General features: G+C 48.8%; 1 protein-coding gene across 3 annotated transcripts in view; it reads left to right on the top strand.

Moving 5' to 3' along the window:
* The first annotated feature begins 8,863 nt into the window (after positions 1-8,863).
* Positions 8,864-22,398, top strand: part of FXN (frataxin) — a 99,770-nt gene continuing 86,235 nt past the window's right edge. The window contains exon 1 of one of the 3 annotated variants that reach the window (XM_073572248.1): positions 8,864-9,049. In XM_073572248.1, coding sequence (XP_073428349.1) covers positions 8,945-9,049 — 105 coding nt within the window. In that variant the 5' untranslated portion in view covers positions 8,864-8,944. The remainder of the gene's footprint in view (positions 9,050-22,398) is intronic. The other 2 variants (XM_073572247.1, XM_073572249.1) reach the window with 2 other exon arrangements.

Below are 22,398 nucleotides of genomic sequence, written 5' to 3'. Positions count from 1 at the left end.
GAGGTTCGCACTGGGCGAGACTTGGAGCCAGTGCGAGATACCTCCATGGCCTCCGGAGGCATGACTCCCACATCGGGTGGTTCCAGAGGTTCAGAGAAGGCGGGAGTCAACCTAACCCTCGGTCTGGACTGAGCGCTCCAACCCGCGCTCCGTAAAACGGATATCTATGCTGGTGGAGATGGTAATAAGCTCCTCCAGACTAATGGGAACATCCCAGGTCGCTAGAGCATCCTTGATGTGCTCCGCCAAACCTCTCCAGAACACAGGAATGAGCACCTTATCAGGCCATTCCAGCTCGGAAGCCAGTGTCCGGAAGCGGACGGCATAATGGATGACCGAGAAGGAACCCTGTGTTAATGCCAACAACTGAAGAGAGGTGTCATGTGTGACCCGTGGCCCCAGAAAGACCTGTTTCAGGGATGACAGAAACTGGGCAGCACTCAATACCATGGGGTCACCACGCTCCCACAGTGGAGTGGCCCATTCCAGAGCCCTGCCCGACAGGAGGGAGATGATGAACCCCACCTTAGCCCGTTCTGAGGGGACTCGCGTGGCCAGTAGCTCAAGCTGGATAGAGCACTGGCTCACGAAACCCCTACAGGAGGTGCTGTCGCCCGAGAACTTACCGGGCAACAGGCGACGGGATAATGTCGGGGCAGGAATGGACGTGGAGGCACGGGAGACAGCCTCTGCCGCTGCCTGGACGGCGACTGCAGTGACGTCTGCAGCTGAGGCTGAGCGCTTGAGAGCAGACAACCTGCCCTCCAGCAGCTGGACATATCGCTGCAGGCGCTGCTCGTTCGCATTGCTAGCCAGACCTTGGCGCTATGATAATGTCACGGTGTGGTGGAATGCACCAAATAATAAAGATGAAATAAGATATGAGGTGCGTTCGCAGTATGGGGCCCACCGTGCAGAGGTGACAAGCTGCAGCTAAGCAATGAGGAGAGAGGTGTGTAGGAGGAAGCCGGACACCGGTGGGTAACCACTGACCCAGTGCATGCAGGGACAAATTCCGTTACCTCACGGAGTTTGCACCAGCCGGCGAATAAATGAGACCTGTTAAAATCACAGGTCACAGCAGTGTGAACCACCGCTCTGAGCGGGTGCAATGTCTGCCCTAGCGGATGCCACTAACCAGCCTGACAACTGAGCTGGAAAGAGCACAAACGGCGCACGGTGCTACTCTGGCAGATGCTGTGATAGCAGTGGTTCAAGACACCTGTCCTGGCCGACGCCCCAGGGCGCTAGAGAGTGATGAGTAGTTACACTGCGGCGCTAAGCAGTGTCAGAGCAATGGTGCTGACTCTGATTCCTAAACCCTAACTCATGCATAGTATCCAATGAGGGGGAATCTTTATGAGTCAATCACCAGTCTCATACATACATCATCACACATACACTAAACACTATAGCCTCAGAGTCTATCATAGCGCATGGCGGGGCAGCCATGCGAACCTTTTATAGCGACGTCCTTCCGAGACCCACCTTAAGATCCAATGTGAGCAGGAGAAGGACCTGAGCATGTGACTCCCGATCCCCAATGGGAGATCGTACCACGAGCATGCTCAGTGGACCGAAGGAAGTTCTTAGACTCTGGAGTCTTTTGCTGCTGGCCAGGCTGCATTGCCATAACTGGACCAGAGGTGGCAGCAGCAACCGAGCCGACAATGCTGGTGTGAGCAGAACGCCGGGATCGAGGAGTCTGCTGAGCAGGCTCCACTGTGGTTGAAGGGGCATGGGAGACCGTCGACGGCAAGGCTCGGGTTTCCTGCTGTGCAGTGCCCGGAACCCGACGCCTAACACTTTTGGACTCTTCGAACACTCCCAGGCTCAGCATACGCTTTACCTCCTTCAAGATTGCCTCTCAACGAGTTTCAGGAATCTGATATGGTTTCATGTTGACCCGACCATGAGGCTCCATCAGAACCTCATGCTCTATAGTCTTCGTACATCCTGACAGTTCTGAGAACAGGTCTCTGTTCCACTGCAGTAACTCCCGAGCTGGATAAGGTGTCTGCCACCTTGAAATCCACTGCAGTGACTTTGGGCTGGGTCAGTAGACAAGGGGTTTCCTCAGGTTCTCTGTCCTGCCATGGTTTGATTGGGTTCATGTTGTACACCTGTTAAGGATTCCGCTTCCCCGATTGGTGAATTTTGTAGTTGACCTCCCCACCTTTCTCCACTACCTCATAGGGACCCTGCTACTTAGCCAGGAATTTGGTCTCCACAGTGAGCACTAGCACCAATACACTATCCCCTGGGCTGAACTGTCTCACCCTTGCCGACCTATTGTAGATCCTCAACTGCACCTCTTGTGCTTTGAGGAGGTGTTCTCTCACAAGGGGCATCAACTTAGCAATCCTCTATTGCATCTGGGCCACATGCTCAATCACATTCCTATAGGTTTTAGACTCCACCTCCCACTTCTCTTTTGCTATGTAGAGTAGTCCACATGGGTGTCAGCCATACAAGTGTTCAAATGGGGAGAACCCCATAGAGGCCTGTGGGACTTCTCTGATAGAGAATAGAAGGTACGGTAGTAGACGGTCTCAGTTCCGGCCGTCTTTCTCCACGACCTTCTTTAACATGGCCTTCAAGGTTTTGTTGAACCTTACCACCAAGTCATCCATCTGTGGACTGAGGTCCGGAGTTGTGTAATTTGCAGGGACTTGACCAGGGGTCCCAATAGATCCATGGATATGCCATCAAACGGAACCTCAATAATGGACAATGGCATCAAGAGGCTACAAAAATGGGCCACTGGTGAGGTTATCTGGCAGGTGGGACAGGACCTACAGAAGTTTAGAATATCATGGTGACAACCGGGCCAATAGAACCTCTGAAGGATCCGTTCTTGGGTTTTCTCCAAGCCCAGGTGTCCACCTAACACATGGGCCATGTGAGAAACTGGGTCTGAGCAGAAAAAGTAAATTAATGTGCATGCAAAATGTAATTGCATATGAACACATGACCTTTACACAGAGAAAACCAAAAACAAAACACAAAGCAAATATCCTGGAATAAAAAAGTAAAAAATATATTGCAAAAATTGCATGAAGGTAGTAATAATAATAATGATAAGGGTATTTAGTTAACATAATTTTGATCAAAATAATGTAGAAGTCATCCTGCCACGTCAAGGCAACCCCCGTGGGACAGTCCTAACTCTTGTATTTAAAACCTTTCCACTTGTCAAGTGACGCAAATGTGAACAAGGACAGACGGACTGAATCACCAGTAATAGTATAGGCCAGACAGGATGGATTTTCCAACTCAGAAACAGGGCGGTCACACCCTTATATGCACAGAATGCACAATGAAAGAAATGAGAAACTGGGTCTGAGCAGAAAAAGTAAATTAATGTGCATGCAAAATGCAATTGCATATGAACACATGACCTTTACACAGAGAAAACCAAAAACAAAACACAAAGCAAATATCCTGGAATAAAAAAGTAAAAAATATATTGCAAAAATTGCATGAAGGTAGTAATAATAATAATGATAAGGGTATTTAGTTAACATAATTTTGATCAAAATAATGTAGAAGTCATCCTGCCACGTCAAGGCAACCCCCGTGGGACAGTCCTAACTCTTGTATTTAAAACCTTTCCACTTGTCAAGTGACGCAAATGTGAACAAGGACAGACGGACTGAATCACCAGTAATAGTATAGGCCAGACAGGATGGATTTTCCAACTCAGAAACAGGGCGGTCACACCCTTATATGCACAGAATGCACAATGAAAGAAATGAGAAACTGGGTCTGAGCAGAAAAAGTAAATTAATGTGCATGCAAAATGCAATTGCATATGAACACATGACCTTTACACAGAGAAAAACAAACACAAAACAAATATCCTGGAATAAAAAAGTAAAAAATATATTGCAAAAATTGCATGAAGGTAGTAATAATGAAGGTAGTAATTATTTCAGTATATTTGTTTTGTGTTTTGTTTTTGGTTTTCTATGTATATGGGCCATATCTAACACTCTGCATCTGCACAGCCCTGGCACCAGTAACTGCTTAAGTACCGTTACATTATTAAATGCCTCTTTTAGAGTTAAATCCCTGAGTTGGCTGGTTCCAAAGTTTCCCCCAGACACCTCCAGCTCTGGGACGCTGGCTGCAGTGGATGCGGCCTCATCCTAATCACTAACAAGCACACAAAACGGAAACCTGTCATTTGCCGCCTGCGACAAGGTTTCTTTTGGAGCAACCCGGCTGCCGTCCGGGCAACCAGACGTTCTCCCTTTTCCCCACAAGTCCAAAATAACACAAAGTCCCACCCTATTATAATAGGGTGCAATAGGTCCTTGACCATGCTGACCTCAGTGCACAGTTTGTGTTTACCACCACCTGGGCCACAGGGTAGTCCTTTGCATCGCCATGGATACAGCGAACGCCCACCCTCTTTCCAGGAATCAATCGATGTGGAATTGTAGCCCTCACTAAGGTTACGAAACTTCTTGAGTCCAGCAGACCAGTCACTTGCACCCCTTTTACAGTCACTGGGCATGCCTGTGATCCCTCTCCCATTTGGGGAACAGAACTGCAGGCCGGATATGCAAAATACGAGCAATGCCATCCTGTGCTGCAGTCCATTGGCTCGGTAGTTATGAGACAACGTGCGGCTATGTGGCCAGTGGTATGACACTTCCAAAAAAATTACACTGTGGGAAGGTCCTTGGCCAATAACTCCGTTACTCTCGGACTCCCCCTAGGAGTGGCTCTAGCTCCCCTCTTTTGGGTGTCAGCCCCGCTTTGGGAACTCCAGTATGGGGATGCTACAACCCCTTACATCCTCAAGGTCCTCTTGAACGCCTGGTACCTCTCCACCAAGCTCACTAGGTCATCGGCATTGCGGGGATCTCCCTGGGCAACCGCAGGGTTGCACCGGCCTTGGCAGAGAGTGTATTAACCTGTTAAGACAACCTTTTCCACCATCTTTGTTGGGGAGGAGAATTCAAGTTGCAACCATTTTTGGACCAGGAGATCGAACATCTGGGACTGGGGAGGCTTGTCACTGTCATACGCCCACTCGTGCATCCATTGTGCCCTGACAGTCAAAGTCACTCCTAAGTGTGCCAAGATCCCAGCCTTTAACTCGGTGTACTCTTTTGCGTCCTGCAACGCCAAGTCATAGTAAACTTTCTGTGGTTCTCCCGTTAGATATGGTGCCAGAACCTCCGCCCACTGGTCCAGAGGCAATTTCTCCTACTCCGCCACCCTTTCAAACACTGCCATGAAGGCCTCAACGTCACCACCCGGGGTCATCTTTTGTAATGCTCTTCTTACCGTCTTCCTCAAGTGAGAGTCATCACCTTGATTTGCGTTTGGGGCAGTCTCTCTGCTTCTGACTTCACCCGCCAGGAGTTCAATCTGCCTCTGCTGCTGTTAAATTTTGTTGCATCAGGAATTTGTCTCCTGCTGTATCTGTTGCTGCTCACGGTACTGCTGTTCTTGGCACTACAGCTGCTCTCTATGCTGCCATATCAATTGCTGCAGGAGATTAGCCTGCAAGAGTTGCTTTACCAATTTCTCCATGCTGTTAGATTTTGCTCCTGCAGCCGTTTTCACCCAGGACATGCAATATCTGTGGGGTAGTCACACTGCCACTTGGGATTCATGCCCGTGCTTCTAGCCCCAATTGTGGGGATCTGTACTCACTCAGCTGCTCTTGAGATAGGCACAGGAGGCGGTTTTCACACAATAGTCCAAGCAAGTTTATTTGACTTCATAAACCGCTCTGGGAGGCAAAACAAAACAGAGTCTTTGCTGGCACAAAGTGTAAACAAAACTGAAAACAAATAGTCCATGTGGTAATGCGGGACCGCCTGCTCAGGTCAGTGCCTTTAGCAACACACACCGAAGGTAAACACGAACTGCAGGTACATAGTCCATACAACCCTGCAGGTCTGCCTGCACAGGTCAGTATCTTTAGCAACACACACTGGAGGTCTCCACACCTCCAGCCACAGACACTGAATGACAGACTCGGCCTTCATTTTATCTGACAAACCATGCCCCACAGGTTGAGATATGTGAGCGGTCATTTCCACCCATCTCTCATGACTGATCGTAAAACCCGGCCCTGGAATGGCCCAAATAACTCTCAGCCCTATAGGTGCTGGAGCATACTTCCGAGCTCACATTACCTTAGCTAACAGCTGCCATGACACATATCTCCCTCATGGACTTGTTCAGCAGCCCCCTTACACTTCCTATAGCATTAGTATTGCAATTTTTATTCACATTAGAACTATTAAGAGACCTAGCAAAAGCAACACTCATATGATTAAAAACATCCCTTAGGAAAGGATCAGCATTAATAATATATTGAGAGGCGGACCCCTCATTTATCTCATCCGGTCTGCAGGTTGATGTCCGTGTTCCTGGATTCGGATCCAAAGAAGTACTGTTCGGGACTCAGGGGAGGGGAAGTGAGCTGACCTGGGATTGTATACCCGGAGACTGACTCTGCTGCCCAAACTCGGACTGCTCCATCGCCGGTCTTCTGCTCACAGCTTTCTGCCGCCTCCTACGCTGGCGGCTGTCTTGTGCAGTCAGCGAATATGAAGCCTGGGGCCTTCAGGTCTTGACTGACATCCAGATGTCATCATTAGGACGGGGTCACACTATCCGACGCAAAATACGGTCAGTATTTTACATGCGTAATACGGATGAATGACCCCTAAACAGTGCTCCGTATGTCATACGTAATCAAGGTGTGGTTGCGTATTTTGCGCATGTCAGCATCCGTATGTAATCCGTATGGTGAGATTTTCTCGCAGGCTTGCAAAATGGACATATAATGGAGCCCTATGACAGGTTTTCTAACAGAAACCAAAGAATAGATATAGACACATAGAATGCATATATATATATATATATATATATGTATTCTATGTGTCTATATCTATTCTTTCGTTTCTTTATTAAACCTGTCAGTGTGACTTTACTGTATCGCTCACTGAATTGCCGGCTTTGCTAAAAGACAGTATGATGGCTGCAGTTTCTCCCCCATATATGCAGTAGGATGGCCCCAGCCCCCATATATACAGTGTGATGACCGCAGTTTCCCCCATATATGCAGTAGGATGGCCGCAGTTCCCCCCCATATATACAGTATGATGGCCCCAGCCCCCATATATACAGTGTGATGGCCGCAGTTCCCCCCATATATGCAGTAGGATGGCCGCAGTTCCCCCCCATATATACAGTATGATGGCCCCAGCCCCCATATATACAGTGTGATGGCCGCAGTTCCCCCCATATATGCAGTAGGATGGCCGCAGTTCCCCCCCATATATGCAGTAGGATGGCCCCAGCCCCCATATATACAGTGTGATGACCGCAGTTCCCCCCATATATGCAGTAGGATGGCCCCAGCCCCCATATATACAGTGTGATGGCCGCAGTTCCCCCCATATATGCAGTAGGATGGCCGCAGTTCCCCCCCATATATACAGTATGATGGCCCCAGCCCCCATATATACAGTGTGATGGCCGCAGTTCCCCCCATATATGCAGTAGGATGGCTGCAGTTCCCCCCCCATATATACAGTATGATGGCCACAGCCCCCATATATACAGGATGGCCGCAGTTTCCTCCCATATATACAGTAGGATGGCCCCAATCCCATATATACAGTATGATGCCCCCCCTCATATATACAGTACAGTATGATGGCCCCACAGTCCCGTTCATTTAAAAAATAATAAAGTTTATACTCATCTCATCCTGATTCAAAGCACCACGGCCTCCGTGTCCTCTTCTGGCCTGTAGAGCGGCGCGGGACAATGACGTCATCACCCCGCCTGCGTCGACAACACAGTCTGTCTCGTAAGCCGCAGACCGCGGCTGAGACAACTGGTCACTCGGATGTGAGCGGCTGTGTCTGCTGTCAGCCGCATTGATCACAGCACAGCAGACGGCCGCACGCAGTTCACTGTGCAGGGCCATCAGGCGGCCGGCCCTGTACAGCTGCTGGGGGAGCGGCCTGGGGGCATTTGCCACCCGGCCCAGCCCGCCCCTGTGGATCGCGCCGGCTGATAAGCTGTTCGGCGCCACAGCTGCATGTGTCGCGGCTGTGTCACAGTCATGACACATGAATGGAGAGTCCAACACACAGGCTCACCATATATGTGTTGTGTCTGTGACACAGCCGCGACACATGCAGCTGAGGCACTGATCAGCAGGAACGATCCAGGTTCCCGATGCAGCTTCTTCGGTAAGTGCTCTAGCTTGCCAAATAAGCAGGGACCCGATCAAATTTGCTCAACTCTAGTCATAATAAGCTTCCAGAGGTCCTAAAAAATGATTAATGAGGTGACATTTAGCAATCCATTACCAACTGAAAAGAGAATAATCCAAAAAGCCTGAATGTGTGCGGTGACACAGAATACGTATTGGGGCCCAGTTATCCCGACCTTGTGCGCTTACACATGGACAGGCCAGCACAGCGGTGGCAGGGACGTACCTGGAGACAGTGACATTTGTAGCAACGAGTAATAAAGGGTCCACGGACTGTTCCGTTAGCGCGGTCAGAATATAATGAATATTTATTGTCGGCACAGACAATAATTACCTGCACTCTCCTTTAGAGTTCTCGTAACATGACAATTCTCCAAATTTTTACTTTGTTTTAGTCCAGTAATATAATACAGATAGATTATTTGTATCATATTTATTGTGTATATATATTTATTGTTTGTCGTTGCCTTGTTATACGTTTATATCCATCTCAGATGGAACATTTATTTGACCTCCATTGAAAACTTGCTATTCTGCAAATAGCCACTAGATGTCAGCAGAGAAAAGACTATGCACTTTTCATGTTGAGGCATGATAAATCGAGCAGGACATTGTCTACCAGTTCTAGACACAGACAATCCATTTCCGATATGAGGCTGAGTGACGTCGTGTCTACCCGGTAGTATGTGGGCTCTGTTTAGGGCACCGAGAGTAGTCACCTGCTTCAGGAGGGCTCCCTGCAACGCAAGAGCTGCCGTGAACTGTGTGCGGCGCTGTGTTACATCGAAGGTGAGTACTGCTGGCACTACAAGACATGCTGGTAGCACATGGAGAGTCCTGGAAGACGCACAGGGGCAGTGCTGCTGCTGCGCACTGATGTCATAGGCAGAGGCGCTCTCCCATGACAGCTAGTCACATGAGGGGAATCCCAGAGCTGACAGTGCTGCCTGCTGTGTATATACCCAGTACTACAGCTCAGCCCTGAGTGTGCTCTCACTATGTAATATACAGGCAGCACTGATACCTCCTAGGCTGTGTATACAGCGCTGCCTGCTGTGTATATACCCAGTACTACAGCTCAGCCCTGAGTGTGCTCTCACTATGTAATATACAGGCAGCACTGATACCTCCTAGGCTGTGTATACAGTGCTGCCTGCTGTGTATATACCCAGTACTACAGCTCAGCCCTGAGTGTGCTCTCACTATGTAATATACAGGCAGCACTGATACCTCCTAGGCTGTGTATACAGTGCTGCCTGCTGTGTATATACCCAGTACTACAGCTCAGCCCTGAGTGTGCTCTCACTATGTAATATACAGGCAGCACTGATACCTCCTAGGCTGTGTATACAGCGCTGCCTGCTGTGTATATACCTAGTACTACAGCTCAGCCCTGAGTGTGCTCTCACTATGTAATATACTGGCAGCACTGATACCTCCTAGGCTGTGTATACAGCGCTGCCTGCTGTGTATATACCCAGTACTACAGCTCAGCCCTGAGTGTGCTCTCACTATGTAATATACTGGCAGCACTGATACCTCCTAGGCTGTGTATACAGCGCTGCCTGCTGTGTCTATACCTAGTACTACAGCTCAGCCCTGTGTGTGCTCTCACTATGTAATATACAGGCAGCACTGATACCTCCTAGGCTGTGTATACAGTGCTGCCTGCTGTGTATATACCCAGTACTACAGCTCAGCCCTGAGTGTGCTCTCACTATGTAATATACAGGCAGCACTGATACCTCCTAGGCTGTGTATACAGCGCTGCCTGCTGTGTATATACCTAGTACTACAGCTCAGCCCTGAGTGTGCTCTCACTATGTAATATACTGGCAGCACTGATACCTCCTAGGCTGTGTATACAGCGCTGCCTGCTGTGTATATACCTAGTACTACAGCTCAGCCCTGTGTGTGCTCTCACTATGTAATATACAGGCAGCACTGATACCTCCTAGGCTGTGGACAGCGCTGCCTGCTGTGTATATACCTAGTACTACAGCTCAGCCCTGTGTGTGCTCTCACTATGTAATATACAGGCAGCACTGATACCTCCTAGGCTGTGTATACAGCGCTGCCTGCTGTGTATATACCTAGTACTACAGCTCAGCCCTGAGTGTGCTCTCACTATGTAATATACTGGCAGCACTGATACCTCCTAGGCTGTGTATACAGCGCTGCCTGCTGTGTATATACCCAGTACTACAGCTCAGCCCTGAGTGTGCTCTCACTATGTAATATACTGGCAGCACTGATACCTCCTAGGCTGTGTATACAGCGCTGCCTGCTGTGTATATACCTAGTACTACAGCTCAGCCCTGTGTGTGCTCTCACTATGTAATATACAGGCAGCACTGATACCTCCTAGGCTGTGTATACAGTGCTGCCTGCTGTGTATATACCCAGTACTACAGCTCAGCCCTGAGTGTGCTCTCACTATGTAATATACAGGCAGCACTGATACCTCCTAGGCTGTGTATACAGCGCTGCCTGCTGTGTATATACCTAGTACTACAGCTCAGCCCTGAGTGTGCTCTCACTATGTAATATACTGGCAGCACTGATACCTCCTAGGCTGTGTATACAGCGCTGCCTGCTGTGTATATACCTAGTACTACAGCTCAGCCCTGTGTGTGCTCTCACTATGTAATATACAGGCAGCACTGATACCTCCTAGGCTGTGGACAGCGCTGCCTGCTGTGTATATACCTAGTACTACAGCTCAGCCCTGTGTGTGCTCTCACTATGTAATATACAGGCAGCACTGATACCTCCTAGGCTGTGTATACAGCGCTGCCTGCTGTGTATATACCTAGTACTACAGCTCAGCCCTGTGTGTGCTCTCACTATGTAATATACAGGCAGCACTGATACCTCCTAGGCTGTTTATACATCGCTGCCTGCTGTGTATATACCTAGTACTACAGCTCAGCCCTGAGTGTGCTCTCACTATGTAATATACTGGCAGCACTGATACCTCCTAGGCTGTGTATACAGCGCTGCCTGCTGTGTATATACCTAGTACTACAGCTCAGCCCTGTGTGTGCTCTCACTATGTAATATACAGGCAGCACTGATACCTCCTAGGCTGTGGACAGCGCTGCCTGCTGTGTATATACCTAGTACTACAGCTCAGCCCTGTGTGTGCTCTCACTATGTAATATACAGGCAGCACTGATACCTCCTAGGCTGTGTATACAGCGCTGCCTGCTGTGTATATACCTAGTACTACAGCTCAGCCCTGTGTGTGATCTCACTATGTAATATACAGGCAGCACTGATACCTCCTAGGCTGTGGACAGCGCTGCCTGCTGTGTATATACCTAGTACTACAGCTCAGCCCTGTGTGTGCTCTCACTATGTAATATACAGGCAGCACTGATACCTCCTAGGCTGTGTATACAGCGCTGCCTGCTGTGTATATACCTAGTACTACAGCTCAGCCCTGAGTGTGCTCTCACTATGTAATATACAGGCAGCACTGATACCTCCTAGGCTGTGGACAGCGCTGCCTGCTGTGTATATACCTAGAACTACAGCTCAGCCCTGTGTGTCCTCTCACTATGTAATATACAGGCAGCACTGATACCTCCTAGGCTGTGTATACAGCGCTGCCTGCTGTGTATATACCTAGTACTACAGCTCAGCCCTGAGTGTGCTCTCACTATGTAATATACAGGCAGCACTGATACCTCCTAGGCTGTGGACAGCGCTGCCTGCTGTGTATATACCTAGTACTACAGCTCAGCCCTGAGTGTCCTCTCACTATGTAATATACTGGCAGCACTGATACCTCCTAGGCTGTGTATACAGTGCTGCCTGCTGTGTATATACCTAGTACTATAGCTCAGCCCTGTGTGTCCTCTCACTATGTAATATACAGGCAGCACTGATACCTCCTAGGCTGTGTATACAGTGCTGCCTGCTGTGTATATACCTAGTACTATAGCTCAGCCCTGAGTGTCCTCTCACTATGTAATATACAGGCAGCACTGATACCTCCTAGGCTGTGTATACAGCGCTGCCTGCTGTGTATATACCTAGTACTACAGCTCACCCCTGAGTGTGCTCTCACTATGTAATATACTGGCAGCACTGATACCTCCTAGGCTGTGTATACAGCGCTGCCTGCTGTGTATATACCCAGTACTACAGCTCAGCCCTGAGTGTGCTCTCACTATGTAATATACTGGCAGCACTGATACCTCCTAGGCTGTGTATACAGCGCTGCCTGCTGTGTCTATACCTAGTACTACAGCTCAGCCCTGTGTGTGCTCTCACTATGTAATATACAGGCAGCACTGATACCTCCTAGGCTGTGTATACAGTGCTGCCTGCTGTGTATATACCCAGTACTACAGCTCAGCCCTGAGTGTGCTCTCACTATGTAATATACAGGCAGCACTGATACCTCCTAGGCTGTGTATACAGCGCTGCCTGCTGTGTATATACCTAGTACTACAGCTCAGCCCTGAGTGTGCTCTCACTATGTAATATACTGGCAGCACTGATACCTCCTAGGCTGTGTATACAGCGCTGCCTGCTGTGTATATACCTAGTACTACAGCTCAGCCCTGTGTGTGCTCTCACTATGTAATATACAGGCAGCACTGATACCTCCTAGGCTGTGGACAGCGCTGCCTGCTGTGTATATACCTAGTACTACAGCTCAGCCCTGTGTGTGCTCTCACTATGTAATATACAGGCAGCACTGATACCTCCTAGGCTGTGTATACAGCGCTGCCTGCTGTGTATATACCTAGTACTACAGCTCAGCCCTGAGTGTGCTCTCACTATGTAATATACTGGCAGCACTGATACCTCCTAGGCTGTGTATACAGCGCTGCCTGCTGTGTATATACCCAGTACTACAGCTCAGCCCTGAGTGTGCTCTCACTATGTAATATACTGGCAGCACTGATACCTCCTAGGCTGTGTATACAGCGCTGCCTGCTGTGTATATACCTAGTACTACAGCTCAGCCCTGTGTGTGCTCTCACTATGTAATATACAGGCAGCACTGATACCTCCTAGGCTGTGTATACAGTGCTGCCTGCTGTGTATATACCCAGTACTACAGCTCAGCCCTGAGTGTGCTCTCACTATGTAATATACAGGCAGCACTGATACCTCCTAGGCTGTGTATACAGCGCTGCCTGCTGTGTATATACCTAGTACTACAGCTCAGCCCTGAGTGTGCTCTCACTATGTAATATACTGGCAGCACTGATACCTCCTAGGCTGTGTATACAGCGCTGCCTGCTGTGTATATACCTAGTACTACAGCTCAGCCCTGTGTGTGCTCTCACTATGTAATATACAGGCAGCACTGATACCTCCTAGGCTGTGGACAGCGCTGCCTGCTGTGTATATACCTAGTACTACAGCTCAGCCCTGTGTGTGCTCTCACTATGTAATATACAGGCAGCACTGATACCTCCTAGGCTGTGTATACAGCGCTGCCTGCTGTGTATATACCTAGTACTACAGCTCAGCCCTGTGTGTGCTCTCACTATGTAATATACAGGCAGCACTGATACCTCCTAGGCTGTTTATACATCGCTGCCTGCTGTGTATATACCTAGTACTACAGCTCAGCCCTGAGTGTGCTCTCACTATGTAATATACTGGCAGCACTGATACCTCCTAGGCTGTGTATACAGCGCTGCCTGCTGTGTATATACCTAGTACTACAGCTCAGCCCTGTGTGTGCTCTCACTATGTAATATACAGGCAGCACTGATACCTCCTAGGCTGTGGACAGCGCTGCCTGCTGTGTATATACCTAGTACTACAGCTCAGCCCTGTGTGTGCTCTCACTATGTAATATACAGGCAGCACTGATACCTCCTAGGCTGTGTATACAGCGCTGCCTGCTGTGTATATACCTAGTACTACAGCTCAGCCCTGTGTGTGATCTCACTATGTAATATACAGGCAGCACTGATACCTCCTAGGCTGTGTATACAGCGCTGCCTGCTGTGTATATACCTAGTACTACAGCTCAGCCCTGTGTGTGCTCTCACTATGTAATATACAGGCAGCACTGATACCTCCTAGGCTGTGGACAGCGCTGCCTGCTGTGTATATACCTAGTACTACAGCTCAGCCCTGTGTGTGCTCTCACTATGTAATATACTGGCAGCACTGATACCTCCTAGGCTATGTATACAGCGCTGCCTGCTGTGTATATACCTAGTACTACAGCTCAGCCCTGTGTGTGCTCTCACTATGTAATATACAGGCAGCACTGATACCTCCTAGGCTGTGGACAGCGCTGCCTGCTGTGTATATACCTAGTACTACAGCTCAGCCCTGTGTGTCCTCTCACTATGTAATATACAGGCAGCACTGATACCTCCTAGGCTGTGTATACAGCGCTGCCTGCTGTGTATATACCTAGTACTACAGCTCAGCCCTGAGTGTGCTCTCACTATGTAATATACAGGCAGCACTGATACCTCCTAGGCTGTGGACAGCGCTGCCTGCTGTGTATATACCTAGAACTACAGCTCAGCCCTGTGTGTCCTCTCACTATGTAATATACAGGCAGCACTGATACCTCCTAGGCTGTGTATACAGCGCTGCCTGCTGTGTATATACCTAGTACTACAGCTCAGCCCTGAGTGTGCTCTCACTATGTAATATACAGGCAGCACTGATACCTCCTAGGCTGTGGACAGCGCTGCCTGCTGTGTATATACCTAGTACTACAGCTCAGCCCTGAGTGTCCTCTCACTATGTAATATACTGGCAGCACTGATACCTCCTAGGCTGTGTATACAGTGCTGCCTGCTGTGTATATACCTAGTACTATAGCTCAGCCCTGTGTGTCCTCTCACTATGTAATATACAGGCAGCACTGATACCTCCTAGGCTGTGTATACAGTGCTGCCTGCTGTGTATATACCTAGTACTATAGCTCAGCCCTGAGTGTCCTCTCACTATGTAATATACAGGCAGCACTGATACCTCCTAGGCTGTGTATACAGCGCTGCCTGCTGTGTATATACCTAGTACTACAGCTCAGCCCTGAGTGTCCTCTCACTATGTAATATACAGGCAGCACTGATACCTCCTAGGCTGTTTATACAGCGCTGCCTGCTGTGTATATACCTATTACTACAGCTCAGCCCTGAGTGTCCTCTCACTATGTAATATACAGGCAGCACTGATACCTCCTAGGCTGTGTATACAGCGCTGCCTGCTGTGTATATACCTAGTACTACAGCTCAGCCCTGAGTGTCCTCTCACTATGTAATATACATGCAGCATTGATACCTCCTAGGCTGTGTATACAGCGCTGCCTGCTGTGTATATACCTAGTACTACAGCTCAGCCCTGAGTGTGCTCTCACTATGTAATATACAGGCAGCACTGATACCTCCTAGGCTGTGTATACAGCGCTGCCTGCTGTGTATATACCTAGAACTACAGCTCAGCCCTGAGTGCGATCTCACTATGTAATATACAGGCAGCACTGATACCTCCTAGGCTGTGTATACAGCGCTGCCTGCTGTGTATATACCTAGTACTACAGCTCAGCCCTGAGTGTGCTCTCACTATGTAATATAAAGGCAGCACTGATACCTCCCAGGCTGTGTATACAGCGCTGCCTGCTGTGTATATACCTAGTACTACAGCTCAGCCCTGTGTGTGATACTATATAATATACAGGCAGCACTGATACCTCCTAGGCTGTGTATACAGCGCTGCCTGCTGTGTATATACCTAGTACTACAGCTCAGCCCTGAGTGTCCTCTCACTATGTAATATACAGGCAGCACTGATACCTCCTAGGCTGTGTATACAGCGCTGCCTGCTGTGTATATACCTAGTACTACAGCTCAGCCCTGAGTGTCCTCTCACTATGTAATATACAGGCAGCACTGATACCTCCTAGGCTGTTTATACATCACTGCCTGCTGTGTATATACCTAGTACTACAGCTCAGCCCTGAGTGTGCTCTCACTATGTAATATACAGGCAGCACTGATACCTCCTAGGCTGTGTATACAGCGCTGCCTGCTGTGTATATACCTAGTACTACAGCTCAGCCCTGAGTGCGATCTCACTATGTAATATACAGGCAGCACTGATACCTCCTAGGCTGTGTATACAGCGCTGCCTGCTGTGTATATACCTAGTACTACAGCTCAGCCCTGAGTGTCCTCTCACTATGTAATATACAGGCAGCACTGATACCTCCTAGGCTGTGTATACAGCGCTGCCTGCTGTGTATATACCTAGTACTACAGCTCAGCCCTGTGTGTGCTCTCACTATGTAATATACAGGCAGCACTGATACATCCTAGGCTGTGGACAGTGCTGCCTGCTGTGTATATACCTAGTACAACAGCTCAGCCCTGAGTGTCCTCTCACTATGTAATACACAGGCAGCACTGATACCTCCTAGGCTGTGTATACAGCGCTGCCTGCTGTGTATATACCTAGTACTACAGCTCAGCCCTGTGTGTGCTCTCACTATGTAATATACAGGCAGCACTGATACCTCCTAGGCTGTGGATACAGCGCTGCCTGCTGTGTATATACCTAGTACTACAGCTCAGCCCTGAGTGTGCTCTCACTATGTAATATACTGGCAGCACTGATACCTCCTAGGCTGTGTATACAGCGCTGCCTGCTGTGTATATACCTAGTACTACAGCTCAGCCCTGAGTGTGCTCTCACTATGTAATATACTGGCAGCACTGATACCTCCTAGGCTGTGTATACAGCGCTGCCTGCTGTTTATATACCTAGTACTACAGCTCAGCCCTGAGTGTGCTCTCACTATGTAATATAAAGGCAGCACTGATACCTCCTAGGCTGTGTATACAGCGCTGCCTGCTGTGTATATACCTAGTGCAACAGCTCAGCCCTGAGTGTCCTCTCACTATATAATATACAGGCAGCACTGATACCTCCTAGGCTGTGTATACAGTGCTGCCTGCTGTGTATATACCTAGTACTACAGCTCAGCCCTGTGTGTGCTCTCACTATGTAATATACAGGCAGCACTGATACATCCTAGGCTGTGGACAGTGCTGCCTGCTGTGTATATACCTAGTACAACAGCTCAGCCCTGTGTGTGCTCTCACTATGTAATATACAGGCAGCACTGATACCTCCTAGGCTGTGTATACAGCGCTGCCTGCTGTGTATATACCTAGTACTACAGCTCAGCCCTGTGTGTGCTCTCACTATGTAATATACAGGCAGCACTGATACCTCCTAGGCTGTGGACAGTGCTGCCTGCTGTGTATATACCTAGTACAACAGCTCAGCCCTGAGTGTCCTCTCACTATGTAATATACAGGCAGCACTGATACCTCCTAGGCTGTTTATACATCGCTGCCTGCTGTGTATATACCTAGTACTACAGCTCAGCCCTGAGTGTCCTCTCACTATGTAATATACAGGCAGCACTGATACCTCCTAGGCTGTGTATACAGCGCTGCCTGCTGTGTATATACCTAGTACTACAGCTCAGCCCTGAGTGTGCTCTCACTATGTAATATACAGGCAGCACTGATACCTCCTAGGCTGTGTATACAGCGCTGCCTGCTGTGTATATACCTAGTACTACAGCTCAGCCCTGAGTGCGATCTCACTATGTAATATACAGGCAGCACTAATACCTCCTAGGCTGTGTATACCGCGCTGCCTGCTGTGTATATACCTAGTACTACAGCTCAGCCCTGAGTGTCCTCTCACTATGTAATATACAGGCAGCACTGATACCTCCTAGGCTGTGTATACAGCGCTGCCTGCTGTGTATATACCTAGTACTACAGCTCAGCCCTGTGTGTGCTCTCACTATGTAATATACAGGCAGCACTGATACATCCTAGGCTGTGGACAGTGCTGCCTGCTGTGTATATACCTAGTACAACAGCTCAGCCCTGAGTGTCCTCTCACTATGTAATACACAGGCAGCACTGATACCTCCTAGGCTGTGTATACAGCGCTGCCTGCTGTGTATATACCTAGTACTACAGCTCAGCCCTGTGTGTGCTCTCACTATGTAATATACAGGCAGCACTGATACCTCCTAGGCTGTGGATACAGCGCTGCCTGCTGTGTATATACCTAGTACTACAGCTCAGCCCTGAGTGTGCTCTCACTATGTAATATACTGGCAGCACTGATACCTCCTAGGCTGTGTATACAGCGCTGCCTGCTGTTTATATACCTAGTACTACAGCTCAGCCCTGAGTGTGCTCTCACTATGTAATATAAAGGCAGCACTGATACCTCCTAGGCTGTGTATACAGCGCTGCCTGCTGTGTATATACCTAGTGCAACAGCTCAGCCCTGAGTGTCCTCTCACTATATAATATACAGGCAGCACTGATACCTCCTAGGCTGTGTATACAGCGCTGCCTGCTGTGTATATACCTAGTACTACAGCTCAGCCCTGTGTGTGCTCTCACTATGTAATATACAGGCAGCACTGATACATCCTAGGCTGTGGACAGTGCTGCCTGCTGTGTATATACCTAGTACAACAGCTCAGCCCTGAGTGTCCTCTCACTATGTAATACACAGGCAGCACTGATACCTCCTAGGTTGTGTATACAGCGCTGCCTGCTGTGTATATACCTAGTACTACAGCTCAGCCCTGAGTGTGCTCTCACTATGTAATATACAGGCAGCACTGATACCTCCTAGGCTGTGTATACAGCGCTGCCTGCTGTGTATATACCTAGTACTACAGCTCAGCCCTGTGTGTGCTCTCACTATGTAATATACAGGCAGCACTGATACCTCCTAGGCTGTGGACAGTGCTGCCTGCTGTGTATATACCTAGTACAACAGCTCAGCCCTGTGTGTGCTCTCACTATGTAATATACAGGCAGCACTGATACCTCCTAGGCTGTGGATACAGCGCTGCCTGCTGTGTATATGCCTAGTACTACAGCTCAGCCCTGAGTGTGCTCTCACTATGTAATATACAGGCAGCACTGATACCTCCTAGGCTGTGGACAGTGCTGCCTGCTGTGTATATACCTAGTACAACAGCTCAGCCCTGAGTGTCCTCTCACTATGTAATATATAGGCAGCACTGATACCTCCTAGGCTGTGTATACAGCGCTGCCTGCTGTGTATATACCTAGTACTACAGCTCAGCCCTGTGTGTGCTCTCACTATGTAATATACAGGCAGCACTGATACCTCCTAGGCTGTGGACAGTGCTGCCTGCTGTGTATATACCTAGTACAACAGCTCAGCCCTGTGTGTGCTCTCACTATGTAATATACAGGCAGCACTGATACCTCCTAGGCTGTGTATACAGCGCTGCCTGCTGTGTATATACCTAGTACTACAGCTCAGCCCTGTGTGTGCTCTCACTATGTAATATACAGGCAGCACTGATACCTCCTAGGCTGTGGACAGTGCTGCCTGCTGTGTATATACCTAGTACAACAGCTCAGCCCTGAGTGTCCTCTCACTATGTAATATACAGGCAGCACTGATACCTCCTAGGCTGTGTATACAGCGCTGCCTGCTGTGTATATACCTAGTACTACAGCTCAGCCCTGAGTGTGCTCTCACTATGTAATATACAGGCAGCACTGATACCTCCTAGGCTGTGTATACAGCGCTGCCTGCTGTGTATATACCTAGTACTACAGCTCAGCCCTGTGTGTGCTCTCACTATGTAATATACAGGCAGCACTGATACCTCCTAGGCTGTGGACAGTGCTGCCTGCTGTGTATATACCTAGTACTACAGCTCAGCCCTGAGTGTGCTCTCACTATGTAATATACTGGCAGCACTGATACCTCCTAGGCTGTGTATACAGCGCTGCCTGCTGTGTATATACCTAGTACTACAGCTCAGCCCTGTGTGTGCTCTCACTATGTAATATACAGGCAGCACTGATACCTCCTAGGCTGTGGACAGTGCTGCCTGCTGTGTATATACCTAGTACTACAGCTCAGCCCTGAGTGTGCTCTCACTATGTAATATACAGGCAGCACTGATACCTCCTAGGCTGTGTATACAGCGCTGCCTGCTGTGTATATACCTAGTACTACAGCTCAGCCCTGAGTGTCCTCTCACTATGTAATATAAAGGCAGCACTTATACCTCCTAGGCTGTGTATACAGCGCTGCCTGCTGTGTATATACCTAGTACTACAGCTCAGCCCTGAGTGTGCTCTCACTATGTAATATACAGGCAGCACTGATACCTCCTAGGCTGTGGACAGCGCTGACTGCTGTGTATATACCTAGTACTACAGCTCAGCCCTGAGTGTGCTCTCACTATGTAATATACAGGCAGCACTGATACCTCCTAGGCTGTGGATACAGCGCTGCCTGCTGTGTATATACCTAGTACTACAGCTCAGCCCTGAGTGTGCTCTCACTATGTAATATACAGGCAGCACTGATACCTCCTAGGCTGTGTATACAGCGCTGCCTGCTGTGTATATACCTAGTACTACAGCTCAGCCCTGAGTGTGCTCTCACTATATAATATACAGGCAGCACTGATACCTCCTAGGCTGTGTATACAGCGCTGCCTGCTGTGTATATACCTAGTACTACAGCTCAGCCCTGTGTGTGCTCTCACTATGTAATATACAGGCAGCACTGATACCTCCTAGGCTGTGTATACAGCGCTGCCTGCTGTGTATATACCTAGTACTACAGCTCAGCCCTGAGTGTGCTCTCACTATGTAATATACAGGAAGCACTGATACCTCCTAGGCTGTGTATACAGCACTGCCTGCTGTGTATATACCTAGTACTACAGCTCAGCCCTGTGTGTGCTCTCACTATGTAGTATACAGGCAGCACTGATACCTCCTAGGCTGTGTATACAGCGCTGCCTGCTGTGTATATACCTAGTACTACAGCTCAGCCCTGAGTGTCCTCTCACTATGTAATATACAGGCAGCACTGATACCTCCTAGGCTGTGTATACAGCGCTGCCTGCTGTGTATATACCTAGTACTACAGCTCAGCCCTGAGTGTGCTCTCACTATATAATATACAGGCAGCACTGATACCTCCTAGGCTGTGTATACAGCGCTGCCTGCTGTGTATATACCTAGTACTACAGCTCAGCCCTGAGTGTCCTCTCACTATGTAATATACTGGCAGCACTGATACCTCCTAGGCTGTGTATACAGCGCTGCCTGCTGTGTATATACCTAGTACTACAGCTCAGCCCTGAGTGTGCTCTCACTATGTAATATACAGGCAGCACTGATACCTCCTAGGCTGTGTATACAGCGCTGCCTGCTGTGTATATACCTAGTACTACAGCTCAGCCCTGAGTGTCCTCTCACTATGTAATATACTGGCAGCACTGATACCTCCTAGGCTGTGTATACAGCGCTGCCTGCTGTGTATATACCTAGTACTACAGCTCAGCCCTGAGTGTGCTCTCACTATATAATATACAGGCAGCACTGATACCTCCTAGGCTGTGTATACAGCGCTGCCTGCTGTGTATATACCTAGTACTACAGCTCAGCCCTGAGTGTCCTCTCACTATGTAATATACTGGCAGCACTGATACCTCCTAGGCTGTGTATACAGCGCTGCCTGCTGTGTATATACCTAGTACTACAGCTCAGCCCTGAGTGTGCTCTCACTATGTAATATACAGGCAGCACTGATACCTCCTAGGCTGTGTATACAGCGCTGCCTGCTGTGTATATACCTAGTACTACAGCTCAGCCCTGAGTGTCCTCTCACTATGTAATATACTGGCAGCACTGATACCTCCTAGGCTGTGTATACAGCGCTGCCTGCTGTGTATATACCTAGTACTACAGCTCAGCCCTGAGTGTGCTCTCACTATGTAATATACAGGCAGCACTGATACCTCCTAGGCTGTGTATACAGCGCTGCCTGCTGTGTATATACCTAGTACTACAGCTCAGCCCTGAGTGTCCTCTCACTATGTAATATAAAGGCAGCACTGATACCTCCTAGGCTGTGTATACAGCGCTGCCTGCTGTGTATATACCTAGTACTACAGCTCAGCCCTGAGTGTGCTCTCACTATGTAATATACAGGCAGCACTGATACCTCCTAGGCTGTGGACAGCGCTGCCTGCTGTGTATATACCTAGTACTACAGCTCAGCCCTGTGTGTCCTCTCACTATGTAATATAC

This window comes from Dendrobates tinctorius, unplaced genomic scaffold (assembly GCF_039654945.1).
Source record: "Dendrobates tinctorius isolate UK_male_01 unplaced genomic scaffold, ASM3965494v1 ptg000031l, whole genome shotgun sequence".
Lineage (NCBI taxonomy): Eukaryota > Metazoa > Chordata > Amphibia > Anura > Dendrobatidae > Dendrobates > Dendrobates tinctorius.
The sequence above is the reverse complement of the archived record's forward strand: the minus strand, read 5'-3'. Positions and strand labels throughout refer to the sequence as shown.